The 20,305-nt window shown below is 38.7% G+C and overlaps 2 protein-coding genes across 2 annotated transcripts in view; one reads left to right on the top strand and one right to left on the bottom strand.

Annotated features, from left to right (window-relative positions):
• Positions 1-20,305, bottom strand: part of LOC122562839 (radial spoke head 14 homolog) — a 707,211-nt gene that overhangs the window by 381,859 nt on the left and 305,047 nt on the right. The window lies entirely within an intron of this gene.
• Positions 1-20,305, top strand: part of gnaz (guanine nucleotide binding protein (G protein), alpha z polypeptide) — a 290,550-nt gene that overhangs the window by 70,315 nt on the left and 199,930 nt on the right. The window contains exon 2 of the mRNA XM_043716093.2: positions 12,916-14,132. Coding sequence (XP_043572028.1) covers positions 13,410-14,132 — 723 coding nt within the window. The 5' untranslated portion in view covers positions 12,916-13,409. The remainder of the gene's footprint in view (positions 1-12,915; positions 14,133-20,305) is intronic.

Raw genomic sequence — 20,305 nt, 5'->3', positions numbered from 1 at the left:
GGAGCAAGTGTGTCAGGTGTGAAGAGTAGTGGAAAATGATGAGATAATGAGAGTTTTTTAAAAATTTCATTTATGGATGAGGGTGTTGCTGGCTGGCCAGCATTCATTGTTCCTAATTGCCCAGAGGGCAGTTAAGAGTCAACCACATTGCTGTGGGTCTGAAGTCACATATACGCCAGACAAGGTAAAGATGGCAGTTTCTTTCCCTAAAGAACATTAGTGTGGTGGAAGAAAAGGTCAGCTTTTCTTTAAGTGAACCTCCTACGATTCGATTATCTAACACAAAAATATCAGTACAGTTCCCAGATTAAGAGAAAAAAGAAAAGAGAAAGGAAGGATTTTGTAAGATTATGGAGAAAGTATGAGATAACTTGTAGAAATACACCTGAATGTATTACATGAGTTAGGCATGATGTGGATATAGGAGAGACAGAACTGATATTGGCTGAGTCTAGAAAAGTAAGCTTAGGTAGAAGCAGAAATTCAGTACATGCTAAAAATCCACTTTCACTTCCTTCAATATCCTTGGGTGCATCTAATCCTGTCATGGTACCTTATCAACTTTAAATACTGACTGCTTATCTGATACCATCTCCTTATCAATTTTAAACTCTCCTAATAACTGAGTTTCCTCCTCTGACACCATAAGTTGGGCACATCTGCCTCATAGGTAAAGGCAGATGCAGAATATTAACTTAACACTTCAGCCATACTTCTTGCCCCCTCATATAAATCTCTTTTTTGCTCCTTAGTCAGTTTCACTTATCTTTTTACCACCTTTTTGCTATCAGTGTATTTACAGAAGACTGCAAATTGCCTTTTATGTTAGTTGCCAGTCCTTTTACAAAATCCTCCTTTGCTTTTTCACCTCACTTCTGGTCCTTCTGTTTTCAGCTTGGCTCTCAAGTATTTACTACCTGACACCTGTCCTAAGCACCCTGTTTCTTCCTTAACTTAATTTCTATCTCTTTTATCATCCAAGGGGCTCTTGGTTTGTACATCATACCATTCTTGTATGAAGAAATACTTTGAATGTACCTAAAACATATCCTCTTTGAGAGGAGTTGATTGTTTAGCCATTGTTTCACTCACCAACTGTCTATTTGGACCAGCTCTGTTCTTGTCCTGTTCAACTCCACTCTCTGACAACTAATTATTCTTACTCTGCTTCTTGCCTTGATCTGGAGTCATATTATTCCCTTCCCCAACTTTCTGCACTACTCCAAATGGGTCACTGATTTAGTCATTTGAGGGTTCACCTTATATTGGCAAGAGGACTCAGATGTGGTCCCTTGGACGAAGGTTTCGAGGCATTACATTCTTGTCTGCCTGTTTTTCATCACTGCCTGGGAGAGTTTCAAGTGTTTTCAGGCCATTTCACAGGCTTACAAAGATTACTCTCGAAACTCTGCTACATCATCTAAAATGGAGAATCCTCTTTCTGTTCTAAAAACATTTCTTTGAGTAGCTTCTTGTAGCCTTTTCCTTGGTGCTGTAAACTAATTCAAATGGAGTAAAACCAATGAACTCATTGGCTGAGTCTTGGTAGCCAACAGAAAAACATCCAGTCCATTTTCAGATTCTTGGATTTACAGTTGATTAAAATTCTTTTTTGATTGATTTGCTAACTTTTGGCACTCAAAGTAATATAATCCTTTGCATGCAATGCAGGAGAGACTGGTGAATAGTATTCAATTGTGATCTTCATAGCTCACAAACCCAGACCAGAATGTAAAAGCACCTTCACCCACTGGCACACTTTCTTCCACTACACACACAAGCCTGTGAGAAGCTGGCTTTTAAACCTTGACCTTGTGTGTTCTTGAAAGAGAACTTGTCTCTCACTCAGACAGCTTCTTTCCTTCCATCATGTTAGCAGTTTTACTGTCTCTCTCTCTCTCTCTCTCTCTACCCCCTCCCCCCCCCCCTAGACAGTCACTGAATTTAAATCCACAATCCATTTGTTTGGCTGTAGCAGTCCCCTTTTGAAAAAAAACACATGTTGAAATTACCAGTTCAATTTGTCCATTGGTAATCTGGGCTTGTGATCTGTGGTCATGACAATAGCATATCAGTGAACCATGTCCATGCAAAGAATGGTGGTATTAAAATAAATATAATGGCTCTTTATCTGGAAACCAAAAGCATTCATAACTGGATAGATGAACTCTACATAAAAAATTATTTCGAAAAATATATAATTGCTTTAAAAGCAGTTCAGAAAGGGGTCACTTGATTCATTCCTAATATGAAGAAAGGTTGAACAGATTGGGCCTAAAACCACTGGATTGTGGCAGAATGAGAACTGATCTTAACGAAACTGATAAAATTGTGTGGTGGCTGTATAGGTTGGGTTTCAGGAGGAAGTTTCCCTCTTGTGCATAAGACTAAAACCAAGGGGATATAATTTAAAAATCCCTTTTGAGACAGGGATGAGGAGAATTTCTTTGCTTCCTCAGGGTATGTAGCATGTGTATTCTTTGCCACAGGAAGGAGGCTGGAACTTTATTCAAGGCTGAGTTACATACAAACATAACGATTGTTAAAATGATGGATCAGGCTTCAAAGTACTTAGAAACACTTTATTTTACTTTTAATTCCAAAATGTGATTTTTTTAAAAAGAGAATTGCTACACAAAAAAAATCCTGATTCAAATTCAGTGATTGTCTGGCAATGTCCTCTGCAAAAGCTATGCAATGTTGCACCTGTAAAGTGTCAAGAAAACTTCCAACAGTGAGAGACTTGATGGGAAGAGATAAAAAGGGTCTGACTGGCCCATCCCTCTCAGCAGAAAATTACCTCTTACAGACATGTTTGTGTTACCCTCTAGGAATTTACTATAAAGGGATTAAAAACTAAATATAACACTAGTCTGTGTGTGTGTTATTAGCCAGGCATCCTGGTGTGTGATGTGGCACACAGAACAGTACAGCACAAGAACAGACCCTTCGGTCCACCATGTTCTGACCATGATGCCTTTCTAAACCAATCTCATCAGCCTGCATGTGGTTTTCCCTGTCCATTCATGTGCCTATCTAAATGCCTCTTAAATGTTTCCATCATATTTACTTCTACCACCTCCCCTGGCAGAGTGTTACATGCACCTACATTCTTTGTAATAAAAACTTTCCTCCCACATCTCCTCTAAACATTCCCCTCTCACTTTAAACCTAAGCTCCCTAGTATTTGACATTTACCTGGGAAAAAGACTCCAACTATCCACCTTATCCATGCCTCCCATAATTTTATATACTTCTGTGTTGCCCCTCAGCCTTTGGCGCTCTAGTGAAAACAATCCAAGTTTGTCCAACCTCTCCTTATAGCTACTATACACCGGTCCAAAGACTTCACATCCTTCTTATAGTGTGGTGACCAGAATTGCACAGTCTTACACTGCTATAACATGACTCACTAACTTTTATATTCAACAGATTGATCGATGAAGGCGAGCATGTCATAAGCCTTCTTTACCGCCTTATTGACTTTGCCTCTTTCATAGAGTTATGGACTTGCATCCCAAGAACCCGCCATATAGCAATGCTCCTAAGTGTCCTGCTGTTTACTGTATACTTTCCTCTTGCATTTGACCTCCCAAGATGCATCACCTTACACATGGCTGCATTAAACTCCATCTGCCATTTCTCCACTTAACTTTCCAACTAGTCTATATCCTACTACATCCTTTGATAACATTCCTCACTATCCACAACTCCATCAATTTTTATGTCATTTACAAACTTACTAATCAGGCCACCCACATTTTTATCCAAATCATTTATACATATTACAAACAATAGCGTTCCCAACACTGGTCCTTGTGGACACCACTTGGTAATAAACCTCTTATCATAAAAATAGTCCTCCACAGCTACCCTATCTTCTATGTCCAAGCCAATAAATGTAGAAGAGCCATTTTAAATCGCTCTGCACTGCAGGTTAAACAAAGGGAAAGGCTTTTTCTGACTCTGAATACTAAATACAGTCACTGTCGAAGAGTCAGAACACAAAAATGTCCACCAACCGCAAAACCATGAATCTCAAAATCAACAGCACAACTGCCAAAATCAATTTTATTGGGGCCAACCAATAATGGACGCAACATCTTCATACGTGTTCTTCGCAAACAATTCAGAGACTGATACGTATTTTAATTTTTTTTTGGATTCACCTTTTATTTTAAACAGTATATTTTTGTTATGTTATCATTTCCTCTTCAATTTAGTAAAGAACAAACTCACTCTTTTTGCTACTTCAAGAAAGACAGTTTAAATTGGCTCATTTTAAAACATAACTTCAGTTGGGTCTGGAAGACATGTACAGAGAAAGGAAGGGATCTTTTTAAATTAACCTTGTTGCGAAAAACCGAGGAGGGTGGATGAATAAACAAAGGGAGTTAGAATATCCTTCCTCACACGAGAGCTTTATGATTTGGGGTGCTCGTTTAGAACTGTAACAGACTTGAGAATCTTGCCTAGAATCTGGTTACAATAATATGAACAAGAAGACTTCCCTTCTGCTCCACCATTCAATGACATCTTGGCTGATCTTATTGTCTTTAAAATTCCACTTTCTCATCTATCCTGATAATCTTTGATTGCCTTGCCTAACAAGAATCTATGCCTTTGCCTTAAAAATATTCAATGACTGTACTTCCACTGCATTCTGAGACAGAGAATTCTGAAGTTACACCGCCTTCTGAAAGAATAAGGTTTTCCTCATCACTATCTTAAAAAGAGTGATCCCTAATTTAGATAGATTTGTGATAGTGAGTAAAGGGTTATTGGGTGCGGAGAGAAAAACAGAGCTAAGACCACAACCAGATTAACAACGATTAGTAGAACAGGCAGAAAGGTTTGAATGGTGACAAGGTCGGGAAATAAATATTTCACTATACATTGCATTTCGAAAAGATAAACAAAATGGAAAAATGAGGAGGACTGAAGAAATGAAGTAAGGACTGTGGCAAGAAATTACCTCGGTTCAGAAGGTCAAGAAGCTGAAATGATATGGGACGAGATTGTTAAGCTGATTAGAAGACCCTCCACAGACCTTGGGAATAGCAGCCAAGTTCAAATACTGTCCTCATGCCTCCTAAACCTCACCCCTCATACCCTCAGTCTCCCAATGTCCCCCTTACCCTGAGGGTCCTCTATGCTGGGGATCTTGTAGGTATAGTATGCTTAGATTAGTAAAAGTATGTAATAAATTGTCACGTGCACATTAACATGGAAGCTAAGGATGGATGGAATTAGTAACATATGTGTATGGATAAAGGATTGGCTAAGGGACAGCTCACAGTAAATAGACCATTTTTAATGGGTCTTATGGTACAGTGATATGTTCTTATCTCTCGACTAGCAGGCCCATGTTCATGTTCTACCGTCTGTGGAGGCATGTATCTCTAAACAGATTGTTTAAAAGATATCTAATTGCAGCACTTTCAGTTAGAAGTCTATAACTAGGATCAGTCCTGGCACCTCAGCTAACTAAATTCCATGTTAATATTATCTACAGTATTTTGAAGTGAGAAAATTTGTAAGAGTTATTCTAAGGAATGACACTCAACACATATAAAATTAGTTTCTTCAGGATTCTTAAATAATTATGCCTTAGTATTTATTGAAACTCAGTTACATTTAATGCAAGTCTTGATGAACTGTCAGTAATTTTAGCATCAACAGTTTTCTTGTCATTAAAATTGCAAATTCTGGGCCAGTGTTGTGGAGAGCAAACAGTTGACCCAAATGTAGTTGTCATCAGTGCTTCCTTCAGTTCATCAACTGAATGACTAGAACTAGAGACTTCAGCACTGTCAGAATTAGACTCCCAATCCTACACCATTCTATCAGCTGTTGAACATTGACAAACTTCTTACATGTGCTAGCACTGGTGGGTATAACTGGGAACCCATGACAAGAGAGTTATGAAGACACATGTCTGTAGAGCAATTGAAGCCTACTGATGCATGCAAAGTGATTACCTCTATTCATGGAATATTGCCTTCAGGATTCTCCTGGTACAGAAAGGTCTTTGCATCATAGAAGGCTCTAAAAATTACATTATTACATTATTAAAACACAAATAATTTGTCACATCTGAACTTGTTATGCTACAAAGCCAATTGGAGACAATTTTTAGTTTGAAAATGATTTTTGGAGTTTTTAAGTCTGTAATTACAGAATATGTCTATACACCTTTCTTGTTAATTGAAACTCTGAGGACTAGTTCTTTGAATTTTACTCTTTTTTGATTGCTGACGTTCTGCATGCTCTCCCTTTGCTATTCCAGCTGGATTCATTCACATTTTCACTTAGTTTAAAACAAGTCTCCTATTCTAACAGTCTATAATTAAACCTACAAATTACACACCTCCTTTATTCTTCCATTCCTCCTTCAAACTGAAGACTTTGAAACTCCAAGCCTAGAATGACTTAATAGCATACCATATGGTTGTCACAACTATGCCAATACCTATGATCCTGTAATTCAGTTTTAAAAGGCAAAGTTTTGCTACGGAAAAAAAGTCTTCTTTTGGAAATGAAATGGAAAGTCAGTTCACCTTGGTTTTGTGTGAGATTTGTAATGAGGATGCTAAGAGACCAGTTTACACTGACGTCATTCATTCATTCATTAGCGGCCCCTCGCAGACAAGGATGACTCTCTTCCACTTTCAGGATGAATCCGCAGGTGGCTGTACAGACTACCATAGCTTGGGGCAGAAGGTGGTCGTAGGTAGGAATAAGTGGGTCACTGGTGTGGCAGTGCGCTCCTTTTGCTGTTTTCACCTGGTTTTTACTTTTTCCTAATAGTAAGTCTCAAGGGGCTTGATGCCTTCCGGAATGCTCCTCATCCACTTTGGATGGTCTTGGGCTAATGATTTCCAGGTGTCCATTGAGTTTGCTATGAAGCAGTGTCCCGGCAAAATACTCTTGAAGAGTGTTTAAGCAATTGTCTAGTATAAAGTACAAGCATCAACAAATCCCCCTGGTTTCTAGCCATTAAAATTAATGTTTGAAACATTATGGTTGGATCTGTGCATCTTCCCAAAATGTAAGCCTGGTGAGCAAAGTTTTGTGCAGAGAACAGCAGTTGAAAAATTTGTCTCAGACTTTGGGATTCATGTTTGAGGATCCTTATCTGTGAGAAAGCTGGCAGGTAGGCCATAATAAATAGCTCCTACTGCCATTGTCCATAAGTAGTATGAGATCAACATGCATTTAAGTAGTAGATAAAAACACCAGAGAGCAACAAATAGATAATTTTTATGATAGAGTTCCAGGAGGAAAGGTAGGAGGAGACTTGTGAGCAACATAAATACCTACATAACTGACAGCTCTGGCAAAATTAGTCCCCATTGTATCTAAGCAATAGGTATGTGGCAAAACCTCCATCGAATGTAGCTTATACTTCGTTAGTTTCTTTAAAAGGGAACAGGATATATATCAGGGGATTTTGATTTTTATGAAGACAAAGGCTTAACTGATCAAATTTTAGACCAGATTCTGTACAGTATGAAAACAGGCCATTTGGCCCAACAAGCCCACACCGACCCTCCAAAGAGTAACCCATAATGACCCATTCCCCTACCCTATATTTACCCCTGACTAATGCACCTAACACTATGGGTAATTTATGGGTAATTTCACCTAACCTGCACATCTTTGGATTGTGGGAGGAAACCCACGCAGACACAGGGAGAATGTACAAACTCCACACAGACAGTCGTCCGAGGCAGGAATCGAACCCGATCCTTGGCACTGTGCGGCAGCAGTGCTAACCACTGAGCCACCGTGCCGCCCTTTAAATACTCAAGTGCAGTTGGGGGGCATTGTTAATGGTAAAATATAACCAGGCAGAGTTTCATAATGGAAAGTTAGATGGATATCCCAGTGCTTCAACAGATGACTTGAGAAAACATTTCAGTGATATGCAACTGCCTGCCTCAGAAGGTTGATGAATTAGATAAAAGCCCAAAATGTTTCGAGTATGATTGGAGATCACACTAAAGGAGAAGCAGTTACACTGCCTCATATATCTCAATAAAATGTGACATAAATTCTTGAAAAAAAAACCAATGCAAACTGAGCTAAAATTGGCACCAGGAGATACGCAATACCAGACTAAATGCCTCTTCATTCCTTCCAGAAGGCACCTCTGCTCTTTCCTTTGGCTTCCTTCCTAATCACAGCAATTTGTGAGAATAATGCACACAGGACGAATCCTCTCACTCATGGGTACCAGCATTAGTCTAATGTGCACATGAAATGAAGTACTAGGAGACACTAAAGTAAAAGGAACCGCAACAATTCTGAAAGTATAACGTTTGGCTCTCTATAAATGTTGACTTGGAAAATGGGGTTTTAAAAGTATTCATCAACTTAAACATACATTCCAAAATGTTCATGTTGCTAATGCAAGTTTGAACTATTTTGAAAGGATTCTTCTGTTCTTAGGTTTTTGATGTATGCCAGCAAACATTTTATAAACAAATGTTCTCCTGTCAATTAAAATGACGTCAGCAATGACCTGAAGGTCACTTCACTTCAAATTTGTTCAGCTGCTGCCTCAGTGACAGAAAGTGGTTTTCCTTAGGTGGAAAGAAAGCGGTAACAAATTTAACGGAGGTCAGTATTACAATGAAGAGATTTTAAAGAATCTTTTGACAGATTGCTGTCAACTTTAAAGCAGGTCAACATTAACACATTGTTTTTAAAAAACACAAAATTAGCACCCTCCCATTTTCTCTCTGTGTTTATGTTAACAATTTAAAATGTATAACAAGGGAGTGCTAATGATCTCATCCAGGCATGTGGCTGAAAAGATCTGCAGAGCCCTACTATTGTAAAGAAGCTCAATTAGCGATATTGGATAGAGCCATTGACCGAGAAATATCCTGACTGTTTTTTCAAGTCTTTCCAAAGATCATTATCTTCCAAACCCATTTCAATTTTTAAGTTTAAACAATGCTTACAAAAATCAGAAATAATACACATAAAAACACAGAGAATCTTAATTAGCATCTCCCAAAAAATCTGGGCTGTTGTATTAGAAGTCCCTTGGTGGGCTGGTTGCTTAAATAATAAAACGTCATAACCATAAACAGATAGTTCCATCTCCAATGCCATAGCTTCAGTGAAAAGGTGGACAATATCTGTTAATGCGGGAAGTCTACTGGTGCAGCTCATCCAGGAGTGAATCCTTTCTTGCATACATAGAAAAGGGATAAAGAGATGCAACCAGATTCGTTGAAAATTACAGATATAACATGGCCTACTTCTATTCTTATATCTCCAAAACCCATTTCAGAACATACACATTACATCATTCACCAAACATTGCCAACAATAACGTCACACATCCCTCAACAAATACGGCCAATACTACCACTCCCTGTTCTGATGACCACCTGATGAAGGAGCTCCGAAAGCTAGTGCTTCCAATTAAACCTGTTGGACTACAGCCTGGTGTTGTGTGATTTTTAACTCTGTTCTGATTGTAAGCCTGTGATGGCTATCTTTGTGGTGCAGAATAAAGTTGAGTGAAGGTATAGCTATCTCAGCCATGGGAGAAATTAATGCAGAAACCTATTTAACACAATGTTTAATTAAACACAAGGAAGACTATCCCTCCAATCCCATAGATCTGAAGAGATGTTTAATTTGTTTTTTTTCAGAGATTGATGCAAAATTAGTGAATCTGCTGCCTTTGACAAAACGTGACAATCCTTTGGAGTTTTTTGAAGAGAGCTACAGCTGAAGTGCAGACAGTAAAAACTATGTTAAAGATCAAATAGCAGGCAGAACATCGTAAAAATATAGATTATATAAGACAAATCAAATTACAACATCATTATTTAATACACGGCTGCTGGCTAGGCTTCATTTGATATTCTAACGGCAGTAAGTCTCTGTACACCAGCTGCACCTCCTTGTGGGCTGATAATGTTGCAGGACATTTGGATCTTTTGGTCCTAAAAACAGCTTTATATCAGAGGAATGGTTTTTATTCATTTGCACTGATGGGCGAGAAAAGTAGCTGGACAAAAGGTCGTTTTGCACTCAGCATTGAATAGATCTGACTCTTCCTTTCATGTACATCACTGAGGAGGAGGGAATTTAAAATATTAGTTCAGGTGACTTTATTGAAAAACTGAAATGTAGAAAGTACAAAAGAAGAAGGTATATTGAGATAGTGCCTATCATAATCTTAAGATGTCTTTACAACAAATTAGGTATTTCTTTGGAAGCATGGCCACTGTTGTTGCAAAGGAAAGTATCATAATAATGGTTTGAGAGTTTTTAAACAATGTATCAATTGAGGGATTTTGTTTTTTTAAAAAAATCATTGGTGTTTGAGTTCAGCTATGGAGTTTGATTTGGTCTCCCTATCTAACCTACTGAAAATTTCCATCAGCTTTAAAAAAAAGAGATGCACAAACACAAAGTAATGTGCATTGAAACTAATTTTGATGAATCATCAGTTTGGTGCTAAACCCTGTTCTCTCGAGACAGCAATGATGGGACAATGTACAATTTGATCAGTTGCCATTTTGTTCGATGTCTGAAGTCAAGCTTATCACTTTGGCTGCAAGCATTTCTGTTCATGACTGATGCTGCAAGTAGCTAATACTTACACTGAAAACTTTATACACCAGTAATTTTCCTTGTTATTTTGTTAACTCTTTACTTCACTGCTCCTGCTGTACCCAAATCAGTAGGGAGAGTCACTTAGTAAGAGCCGACAATTAACTAATACTTGGCTAATGGATGTGTTTTATATGTGGGCTTCGAGTCCAGGCCAGCCAAATGACTTGTCAAATTTGAACCCTAGATTATTATTCGAATGTTCAATCACTTTTTGAGGGGAGAGCAATTTTATTTATACAGGAAACTATGCGTACAATTTTAATTTGTTCCATGAATAGAAAGTGTGACAATAGTTGTGTTTTAGTTTTTCTTTGCTTACCTTAACAAATCAATCAAATAGCTTTTATAATGGGGATTAAAACAGTTGAACCATCTGCTCTGTATCAAAATAAATAAACCCATGAAAATGCACAATGTGGTTAAAAAAAAGCAATTTCAAAAGACAGACTATTATTAAATTCAAATGAGTTACTGCAAGATCATGAGTGGGTGAAAGATATCAAACATCCTCCACAACAGTAGTATTATTACAGAAAAAAAATTGTATTTGTCTAAAAATTGTGTCTTTTTAAACTTCACATGCCAGATCTCAGAGATTCCCCCATTGATATGTGATAGTGAATGCTGATTGTTCATCAATATTGATTGCTGCCTTGCTTATGACATGACTACAGCAAATGAAATTCTGCTATTTTTCACTTCAGAAAGAAGGAACAAAATCCTTTTTACAGATAGATCAGAATTAAAGCAGGGAATGGTTAAATACATTGAAGAAATGTCGTGCTTCTTTTAAAGTATTATTTGATATCCTAGATGAACATTAAGGTTTGTTGTTGAAAACACATTTCATTTAAATTTTAATATCATACAATCATTTATATTCATGATATCACTATATGGCGATCTAAGAATTATAGATGATGGCTTGATTTTAACCCTACACACTCAACAAAAATAAGTCTGTTCCTTATCTGCTCGGAACCTAACCTCTACCTGGCATTGCCCATTTTGATGCACAGATTCTGTGGGAACTGAGACAGTTGCTTAATAAAGGCAGAAGCGTTGTGAACATGTGCAAATAGGGTCATACTATTTCAATAGGATCTGGTTACATTTTAATTGAGGTATGAATGGAGGAACCACAGTAGGTTTCGCAACATGCTAAATCAAGTCTGTAGACAGATGCACCCCTCTGTGGGGAAGTCAAATCTTCCTCAGTGGAGCTTAGGGCATTCTCCAGACCTCACATCTGTGGTTTCTGTTGGTTTAAACACTCCCTCTCTTCACAAATTACTTCCACTACCTATAATGTTATCAACTCTCTCATGCGCATCATCCATGATTTACCTGCTTGCTGGAGGACTGCTCTAGACTGGATCTCTAAGGCGAGTCGAAAGGTGTGGCGCTGAAAAGCACAGCAGGTCAGGCAGCATCCTAGAAGCAGGAGGGTCAACGTTTTGGACATAAGCCGTTCATCAGGATTTATGTCCGAAATGTCGACTCTCTCTGCTCCTCAGATGCTTCCTGACTTGCTGTGCATTTCCAGTGCCACACTTTTCAACTCTGACTCTCCAGTCCTCACTTACTCTGGATCTCTAAGCAGCCTACTAATGCATTGCTGTGTTCTATCTACTTTGAACAGGCAACTAGTCGCAGCATGTTTCTGAGGCTGAGCTGCTGAAATAACCTGGCATTGAACATTTTGATCCAGACATCAAACTCAAACCATTGATTGCAGTTTAAACTTGACCTCTTCTCACTCCACACCACCTGAAACCTGGTTAAAATCGACCCTCTCAGCCTTGAATATACTTGACAACCCATTCCTGTAATGTCATAACATTGTAAAGACTTTTAATTCAGTCACTGGCAGTGAAGCTCAAAATCAGGCTTGTTCAGTTCATAATGGGTCAGTGTCTATATAAGTGACTCACTCAATACAACATGTGTAACTTGGATACAGACCCACATTCACAGCTGGAATTCATGTAGTGCATCCAATCTTAGAGGTAATTATATCAAACGATTCAGTAATGTATCAATTAAAGGAAGCAGTCTCAGCTGAACACAAAAAGGTACTTTTTGAAGCCATGGAATTTGCAAGAATAGATCACTTATAAAATTTAAAAATTCACCAACTTTCTATTGTGGGATTAATAAAGCACGTAAATAATTTACAGCCTATTGTTCTCTTTCAAACAGTCACCATGTCAGTTCATCACCTACAGGAAAAGCAGTCCTAATGATTCACTTTGCTTTGTTTGGCAGATAAATTGGTCACTGATGGTTATACACACTGTTCAGGTTTGAAGTAACAGAAGCAAAGAACTGTGCATTTCTTCTGTACACTTAACACGAAACCCAACAAAGAGACAGAGATAAGTAAGTGGGAACTGTGATCACCTAAATATATCTATCATCTCTAAAAAGGATGGATACTAAATAATGATGTCGGGGTGGAACAGAAATTTAAAGACACAAACTGCATTTCAGAAAAGGGAAAAGTATTCCATCAACAGGAATGAGCCATCTTTCTTGTATAAAGGAGGGGAATGCCATGACATCTGCTGAATTGAGGACCTATCAGTGGATGCTGCACTTCTTCGCTCACCCCTGCTGGGATTGACTGAATTGGTACTTACCTGTTTGATCATCTGGCACAGCTTTTACTTTTGTGTGAAGTACACAGCACACCTGACAAAAGCCTACTGCAGCAATCACTGTTGCTTTCGAGAAGTACAGGCAACTGCAACGGAAGGAACATGGGATGTCGTCAAAGCTCTGAAGAGAAGGAGGCAGCTCGGCGCTCAAGGCGGATTGATCGGCACCTGCGCTCAGAAAGTCAGCGCCAGCGTCGCGAGATCAAACTCCTGCTGCTGGGGACCAGCAACTCTGGCAAGAGCACCATTGTGAAACAGATGAAAATTATCCACAGTGGCGGGTTCAACTTGGAGGCATGCAAGGAATACAAGCCCCTCATTATCTACAATGCTATCGACTCTCTCACACGTATCATCCGCGCACTAGCTACCCTCAAAATAGAATTCCACAATCCTGACAGAGCCTATGATGCTGTTCAGCTCTTTGCCCTGACTGGACCTGCTGAAAGCAAAGGGGAGATCACACCAGAACTGTTAGGGGTAATGAAGCGCCTCTGGGGTGACCCAGGTGTCCAGGAGTGCTTTTGCCGGTCCAACGAGTACCACTTGGAAGACAATGCAGCCTACTACCTGAATGACCTTGACAGAATTGCAGCATCCGACTACATCCCAACAGTAGAGGACATTCTGCGGTCAAGAGATATGACCACTGGCATAGTGGAAAACAAGTTTACTTTTAAGGAGCTGACATTTAAAATGGTGGATGTAGGAGGACAGCGGTCTGAACGGAAGAAATGGATTCACTGTTTTGAAGGGGTTACAGCAATAATTTTCTGCGTGGAGCTGAGTGGATATGACCTGAAACTATATGAAGATAATCAGACAGTAAGTAAATGCCCTTTTTTTTTCTGGGTGGGTGTTTTTTCTAAATCTTTCATTTGATAACCATCACATGTGATTCCTGTGGTCTGCTCCATTATGTACAATTTTTGTAACTGTTTATAATTTTAATGTTAGTTTGATAATTATACTGCTTTCTGGAATGGATCAAAAATTAAGGATTAATTTCTCTGTCTCACTTTAGATAGATGTCTGTTATGATTAATTTGTAGTTTAAGCTACTGTGTAAGCTGTCATACTTTTTAAGTATTAGAATCAGTTGCTGCCTTTGTCCAACAACAGCAATAAGGGCTCAGTTGTCACAATATTGAAGGGGATGTCTGGAGTTTCTTCTGATAGTTTCCTCAAACATCCTGAGGATAGTCAAAATGTGCAGCTTTCAACCAATCACATTGCTTCAACCATATACTCAATTCTTACTACTTCTGCAAACAAGCATGATCAAAAGACAGTGTATTAAATGAACAGGATGCAGTTTAGTTAAGGTTTTGTATTTCAAAATTATTGGCTTAAAGTTGAAGGAATAAAAGCTGCACATTTGAGACTGTGTTTTGCTGAAAAAAGCCTGACATTCCCTGAACTTCACTTGAACCTTGAAGCCTCATATCTGTTGTTATTCTAATTGTAATAATGGCCTGAGTTCTGCATGTGCAAAAACAAAATTATCATTAACTTCACTGCAGCACCTTAACGAATAATTCACTAAAAGACAATATTTGAAGTTAGACGTTTTAAGTTAATGAACTACTGTATATTTTAATTGTTTCCAGAATATTTAGAGTACAATTTTCTCTTTCAGGTGTGTGCCATTGCTACACACCTTGAAACATTATTGCACAAAAGAAAGATTATTCTATGAAGTTATTTTGAGTTAATTTTTTGTCCAGAATGATTGCTTCAAAGCCAGAGGTGCAACACCTTAGCTTTCAGCTAAAGTGTTAATTTGCACACTTAGTTTTCTTATCAAATATTTCATGCTCTATTTGCCAGATGAACAGAGATAACTGAGTCAGCTGAGCTTTAGTACAACACATTGCTGTAATTATTGCTATGGTTACTGAAATGCATGAGGTTTTGTGAGGGATTAAACTATGATCAATTTGCTACAATAACCATTGGAGGCCAAGACTGTTTTACAGAATATATGTATATATACAGATGATTTTTTGTCCCTGTCTCCTTCCAATTCTTACCACCCACCACCCACCACCAGCACCAAGCCATTTGCTTAGACATGGCTTTTCCAAAGTCTCTGGTTGCTATAGTGCCAGTTTCTCAGAGCAGTATAGTGACTATCTCTCATTTCCCAGCAACCAGCTAATCAGCTCTTAAAGCCTGGTAACCAAATGCTGCTGTACGTGGCAGTACTAACTTACATAAATCAAGAGTTATTTGATAAGTGTTGAAGCCCTTGATGGTACTTTGTCCATGTAATTTGTATCGTGAACAACAAATGATCATTTAATGCAAAAGCTGTCAGAAATCACCAAATGATTGTAGTTCAACTGGTTACATATATCTGTTAAAGTTTAATCTTTGCGTTTTGGCAACATGCCAAGTGTACCAATGTGCAGTTCCATATGTGTTTTTTTAATAGCTCTCCATACACAGAAAATCTCCAGTACTAGTTTTACTAATTACTTTTGTAGAGTGTGATATTTAGTACAGAGCTGGCAATGTAGTGGAGGAAGATAATGCTATTAAATCGAAGAGAACTGGGAAGATATATAGTAGAAAAAGAAATTGAGGGAATGCAAGACAGTGCATGATATTTTTCAACCTTTGTGGCTAACCAGATACACTACACTGATTTATTGCAGTTATGATCCCACGATAGAATAATAGAAATGTCTACACTGAAGGAGACTCCGTAACCCACTATATCAGTGTCATGAGTGTGGTGCTGGAAAAGCACAGCAAGTCAGGCAGCATCAGAGAAGCAGGAAAATCGATGTTTTGGGCAAAAGCTGATTCCTGATGAAGGGCTTTTGCCCGAAACATCGATTTTCCTGCTTCTCTGATGCTGCCTGACCTGCTGTGCTTTTCCAGCACCACACTCTTGGCTCTGATCTCCAACATCTGCAGTACCCACTTTCACCTTTTAACCCACGATATCAGTGTCCATACCACAAGGCAATTTATTTTGTTTATTAATGATGTAACAAAACTAAAAGAAAAGAAACATAACCGTAATACATTAGGTATTTCCTTTCTTCCAAGTTAATTGTATCTACATTCTCAGCTAAAAGGTCAGGATAATTCCAAACATTTTAGCTGTACAGTTCTTCTCACATATATCTCATGAGCAATTACAGTAAGGAGGAAGGACATATGGTAAATGGAGATTAATGGATAGATTAGAATGAAGGCACAGTTGAGGGGAAAGGTTTTACAGATATTACTGGTAGCAGGGAAAAGGCAAAGGGTATTGGTTAAAGAATGCTGGTGCATAGTGGCTTAACAAAAGGCAATAATATTGACATGGAAAAGGGATGGCCAGAGAAAAGACTGGTGTTAGAAAAATGGCTGCATTAAACAGCATAATATAGAAATATATCATTCACATTTTTGTGGGTGAAACTTGTTAGGTTTTCAAAACAAGAATATGTTTTAAAATTAACATGTTGGATTGATTGCCAATCCTCCAAGATTGTCCTTAAGTCTTCAGAAATTAAAATGCAATTTCCTGAAGCCATTTTTTAAAAACTTTCTTTGAACATTTTTGCTTATTAGTTATAAAAATTTGAAGATGCACAAAATAATGTAATTTCACAGAGGTGTTAAAGACATTTTAGAACATATCATGAAACCTCCACAAATCTTATCTTACTGTTCTGCCCGGAGGTGCAAATGGTTTTGGAAGGACTGGGTGATGGAAATATGATGGAAGGTCTGGGTGGGATGCTCTAGAGAGTCGGTGGGGACTCAATAGGCCAAATGGCCCACTTCCACACTGTAGGGATCCTATGATTCTTTCAGCAATATCAACAACAATGCCTTTAAGGACTGTTTGTTCAATTTACAATAACATCCTTTAAATTATCACTTTAAAAATATCCAAAATAATTCAAATCTCAATTTGTAAATGACTGAAAAGTTATGAAAACTTGGGATGTGTGACATGACCATTCATATAAAAACACGACAAGACAAATAAATTATCTTAAAAGTTAATTCAAAACAATGATGAGGATTCACGTACTGTGGTACATAATTTTAAAATCCATTTGTTCAGGGATATTATGATTATCAGTATCCAACTCTCTGGAAATGAGAGCTTAATATTGACTTGCTGTGCTGGCATCCCTGACTGAAGGCTTAAGTGAATGAGCAGTTAGGACTTGAACCCAAATCTTCTGGATCAGAGGCAAGGACAATATCGCTGCACCACAATAACCCATTTGGGACAATTTTAATTGTGCTTATTAGGTTAACATTAAGGTTTCCATTAAGATTAGTTTGCATAATCGCAATCATATTGGGCAGAATCTTACCAGGGTCTGAGTGACATGGGCTCTAACAGGATTTGTGGCAGAATTAGATGCGAAATCTGGCGAGGCCCATCTCGGCATCAGGAGTGTCTCACTCTTTTTTATGTTTTTGACAAGCGGCGTGGTGAGTTTCTCATTTTGCAATAGCAAGTTACCAATTAAAGGGATTATGTCTTGGTAAACACCCTGTTAATGACTCAACTTGCCTCAGCTTTCTATCTTATCAAATGTGCCAAACAATCTATATGTTGCAAAAACTTGATGTGGAAATCATAACAAGTACCTGGCAAATTAAGCTTACTGTCAGTTCAAAAGGACATCCATGTTGGACACCAAGCATGAACATCTCAGGTCACATTGCATGGGCACCTGCCACACGCACTGCACACCTACAAAACAAATGACATTTGATATGCCCCTGCCTCTAAGAACCCTCATGACACAGCTTTGATCCACTTACAGAATGCTCTTTACTTTAATGCTGCACCAACAACTAATTGTGCAACATGGATTTTATTGCTCTTTGCTTGCTATCATAGTACTAACTCACTTAAGCCTTCAGTCAGGGATGTCAACACAGCAAGTCAATGTGGAGTTTCTATGATCTCCACATGAGTGGTGAGGAGTTGAATGTTAGGCAGTCCACCCCACCTTCAATTTTCCTGCCCTATTGTGGGGTATTTTCTCCTGGAATGAGAGAGGCACAGGTATTACGGGAGATAAAAGTGTGTGCAGGTGATAAGGTGTCCCAAGCAAGTGAGTAGGCAATGCAGAGGGCATTCAGGGTTAACGATGTCAAAGCTTAGGGTGGATGGGAACAAGTGTGGGAAGATTTTGCAGGCAAAAGTGAGAACATAAGCATTGGTGGGAGGTAGCTATAAGAGCAGAGATGGAGCGAATGTCAGAGATAAGATAGTGGCACCTACACTAGTGTAATGGAAAAGCTCATTGACCTTCTTCCTACAATCCTGGTCATTCATTTGGATGGCTGAATTTTTTTAACTTGGGTGGCATGGCATGGTCATGTACCCCCATTGGTCCTGGGGGAGGATGAAATCCTGCATCTTCACCACCTGATCTAGCAGGACCTTCAGGTTCCTGCCCACGAAACATGGCATCCTTTGGCTACATGTCCAAGGCAAATATCTGGAACCATGCAGGGCAGCTCCAGACTGACAGTGCTTGGCCAGTGTAGGTCAGGGCTTTCAATGATGGTGCGGGCACAAGGGAATACAGTAGATACCAGGATATTTGCTGAGTGGCAAGTTGTCCCGGGAATGGCACGTGGTAAGATGAGGCTCAAAACGGACATGACAGCTGGCATGGTGGCATGGTAGGTAGTGAATGAGGCCGGTTTAGTCAGATATGACAAGACAGAAAAACTCAGTGCAACTCAGACATAATCAGCAAAATGTAGATTTACACCATAGCCTTTTTATTAGCATAATAGAAGAAACTTCTTAATCTTCTCAATATGTACTCGTGTATAGATTGATCTCATGTATAAGTAGACCCCTTATTTTGGCCAAAAATCTAGTATTTTTCGTATACCTCATGTATAAGTCGACCCTAGTTTTTCACGGGTCTCTGCCTGATCAAATATGCAGCCTTAAAGGGCATGATTTGCATATTTTTGATTCAAATGCAATACCTCGGTCATCCCATGTTGCACATGCCAGTATATATTTGCGCAACGCGATTTTCAAATCATTAAATCATACATACAGTACAACTTCAATTATCTGGACATCAATTTCCGACTTTCAGATTATCTGAACAAGATCTCAAGGTCCCGTAAAAATGGCATTAGGCAACTCAGCATTCACTTATCAGTTAAACAGCATTGCTGGATAACTGAGGCATGTTCGATAACCGGCACCCAAATTTCTGCTTGTTTATGATCAGATCAGTTATCAGTTAAACGACAATTCTGGCGTGTATTGCCTGATAACTGAGGCATGTTTGGATAACCGGCGCTCGTAAATTACTGCTTGTTTACAATCAGATCAGTTATCCAAACAATCAGTTATCCGAACAAAATACTCGCTGCCCGTCTTGTTCAGATAATCAAGATTATACTGCATTCTGTATATATGTATGTAAATATTACATAAGTATATTTGACCTACACATACAAATATCTATGGTACCTTATGGCAGCCCTCGACCTTGCCTTCCCGCTGTTGTCTCAGTTTCTTAGAAGTAGGTGTCGCGTACAATTGTGCTCTGAATTTGGAGTAAAACTCCTCTAAATTTTTCTGACAAAATGGCATCACAAAGAAACAAGTATGCAGCACAGTTTCAACTAAAAGTTATTGAAGTTGCAGAGAAAAACAACAATGCAAGGGAGTTCTGTCTTTCTGAAAAACTTGTCTGAGATTGGAGAGAAAAAGCTACGCAGTTTAAGGCTATGCCAAAATAGAAGTATGCCAACTGAGGAGAGCTGAACAAGTGGCCACAACTAGAAGAAAAGATTGCTGACTGGGTAATTCAGTGCATAGTGACTCAATAATGTATAAGAATACGCACCGAAAACGAAGCAAAAAAAGATGGATTCAGTGATTTCAAAGCCAATGCTGAATGATGCAGTAGGTTTATGAAAAGGTATGACTTAGTGCTTAGACAGAAAACCAAGATTGCTCTACGTCTACCAGCAGAACTTAATGA

The sequence above is a fragment of the Chiloscyllium plagiosum genome, unplaced genomic scaffold (assembly GCF_037043375.1).
Source record: "Chiloscyllium plagiosum isolate Xiang-an unplaced genomic scaffold, Cpla_swu_hap1 HiC_scaffold_24, whole genome shotgun sequence".
Taxonomy (NCBI): domain Eukaryota; kingdom Metazoa; phylum Chordata; class Chondrichthyes; order Orectolobiformes; family Hemiscylliidae; genus Chiloscyllium; species Chiloscyllium plagiosum.
Note: the sequence above shows the minus strand (reverse complement) of the source record. Positions and strands in the feature narration are given on the sequence as shown.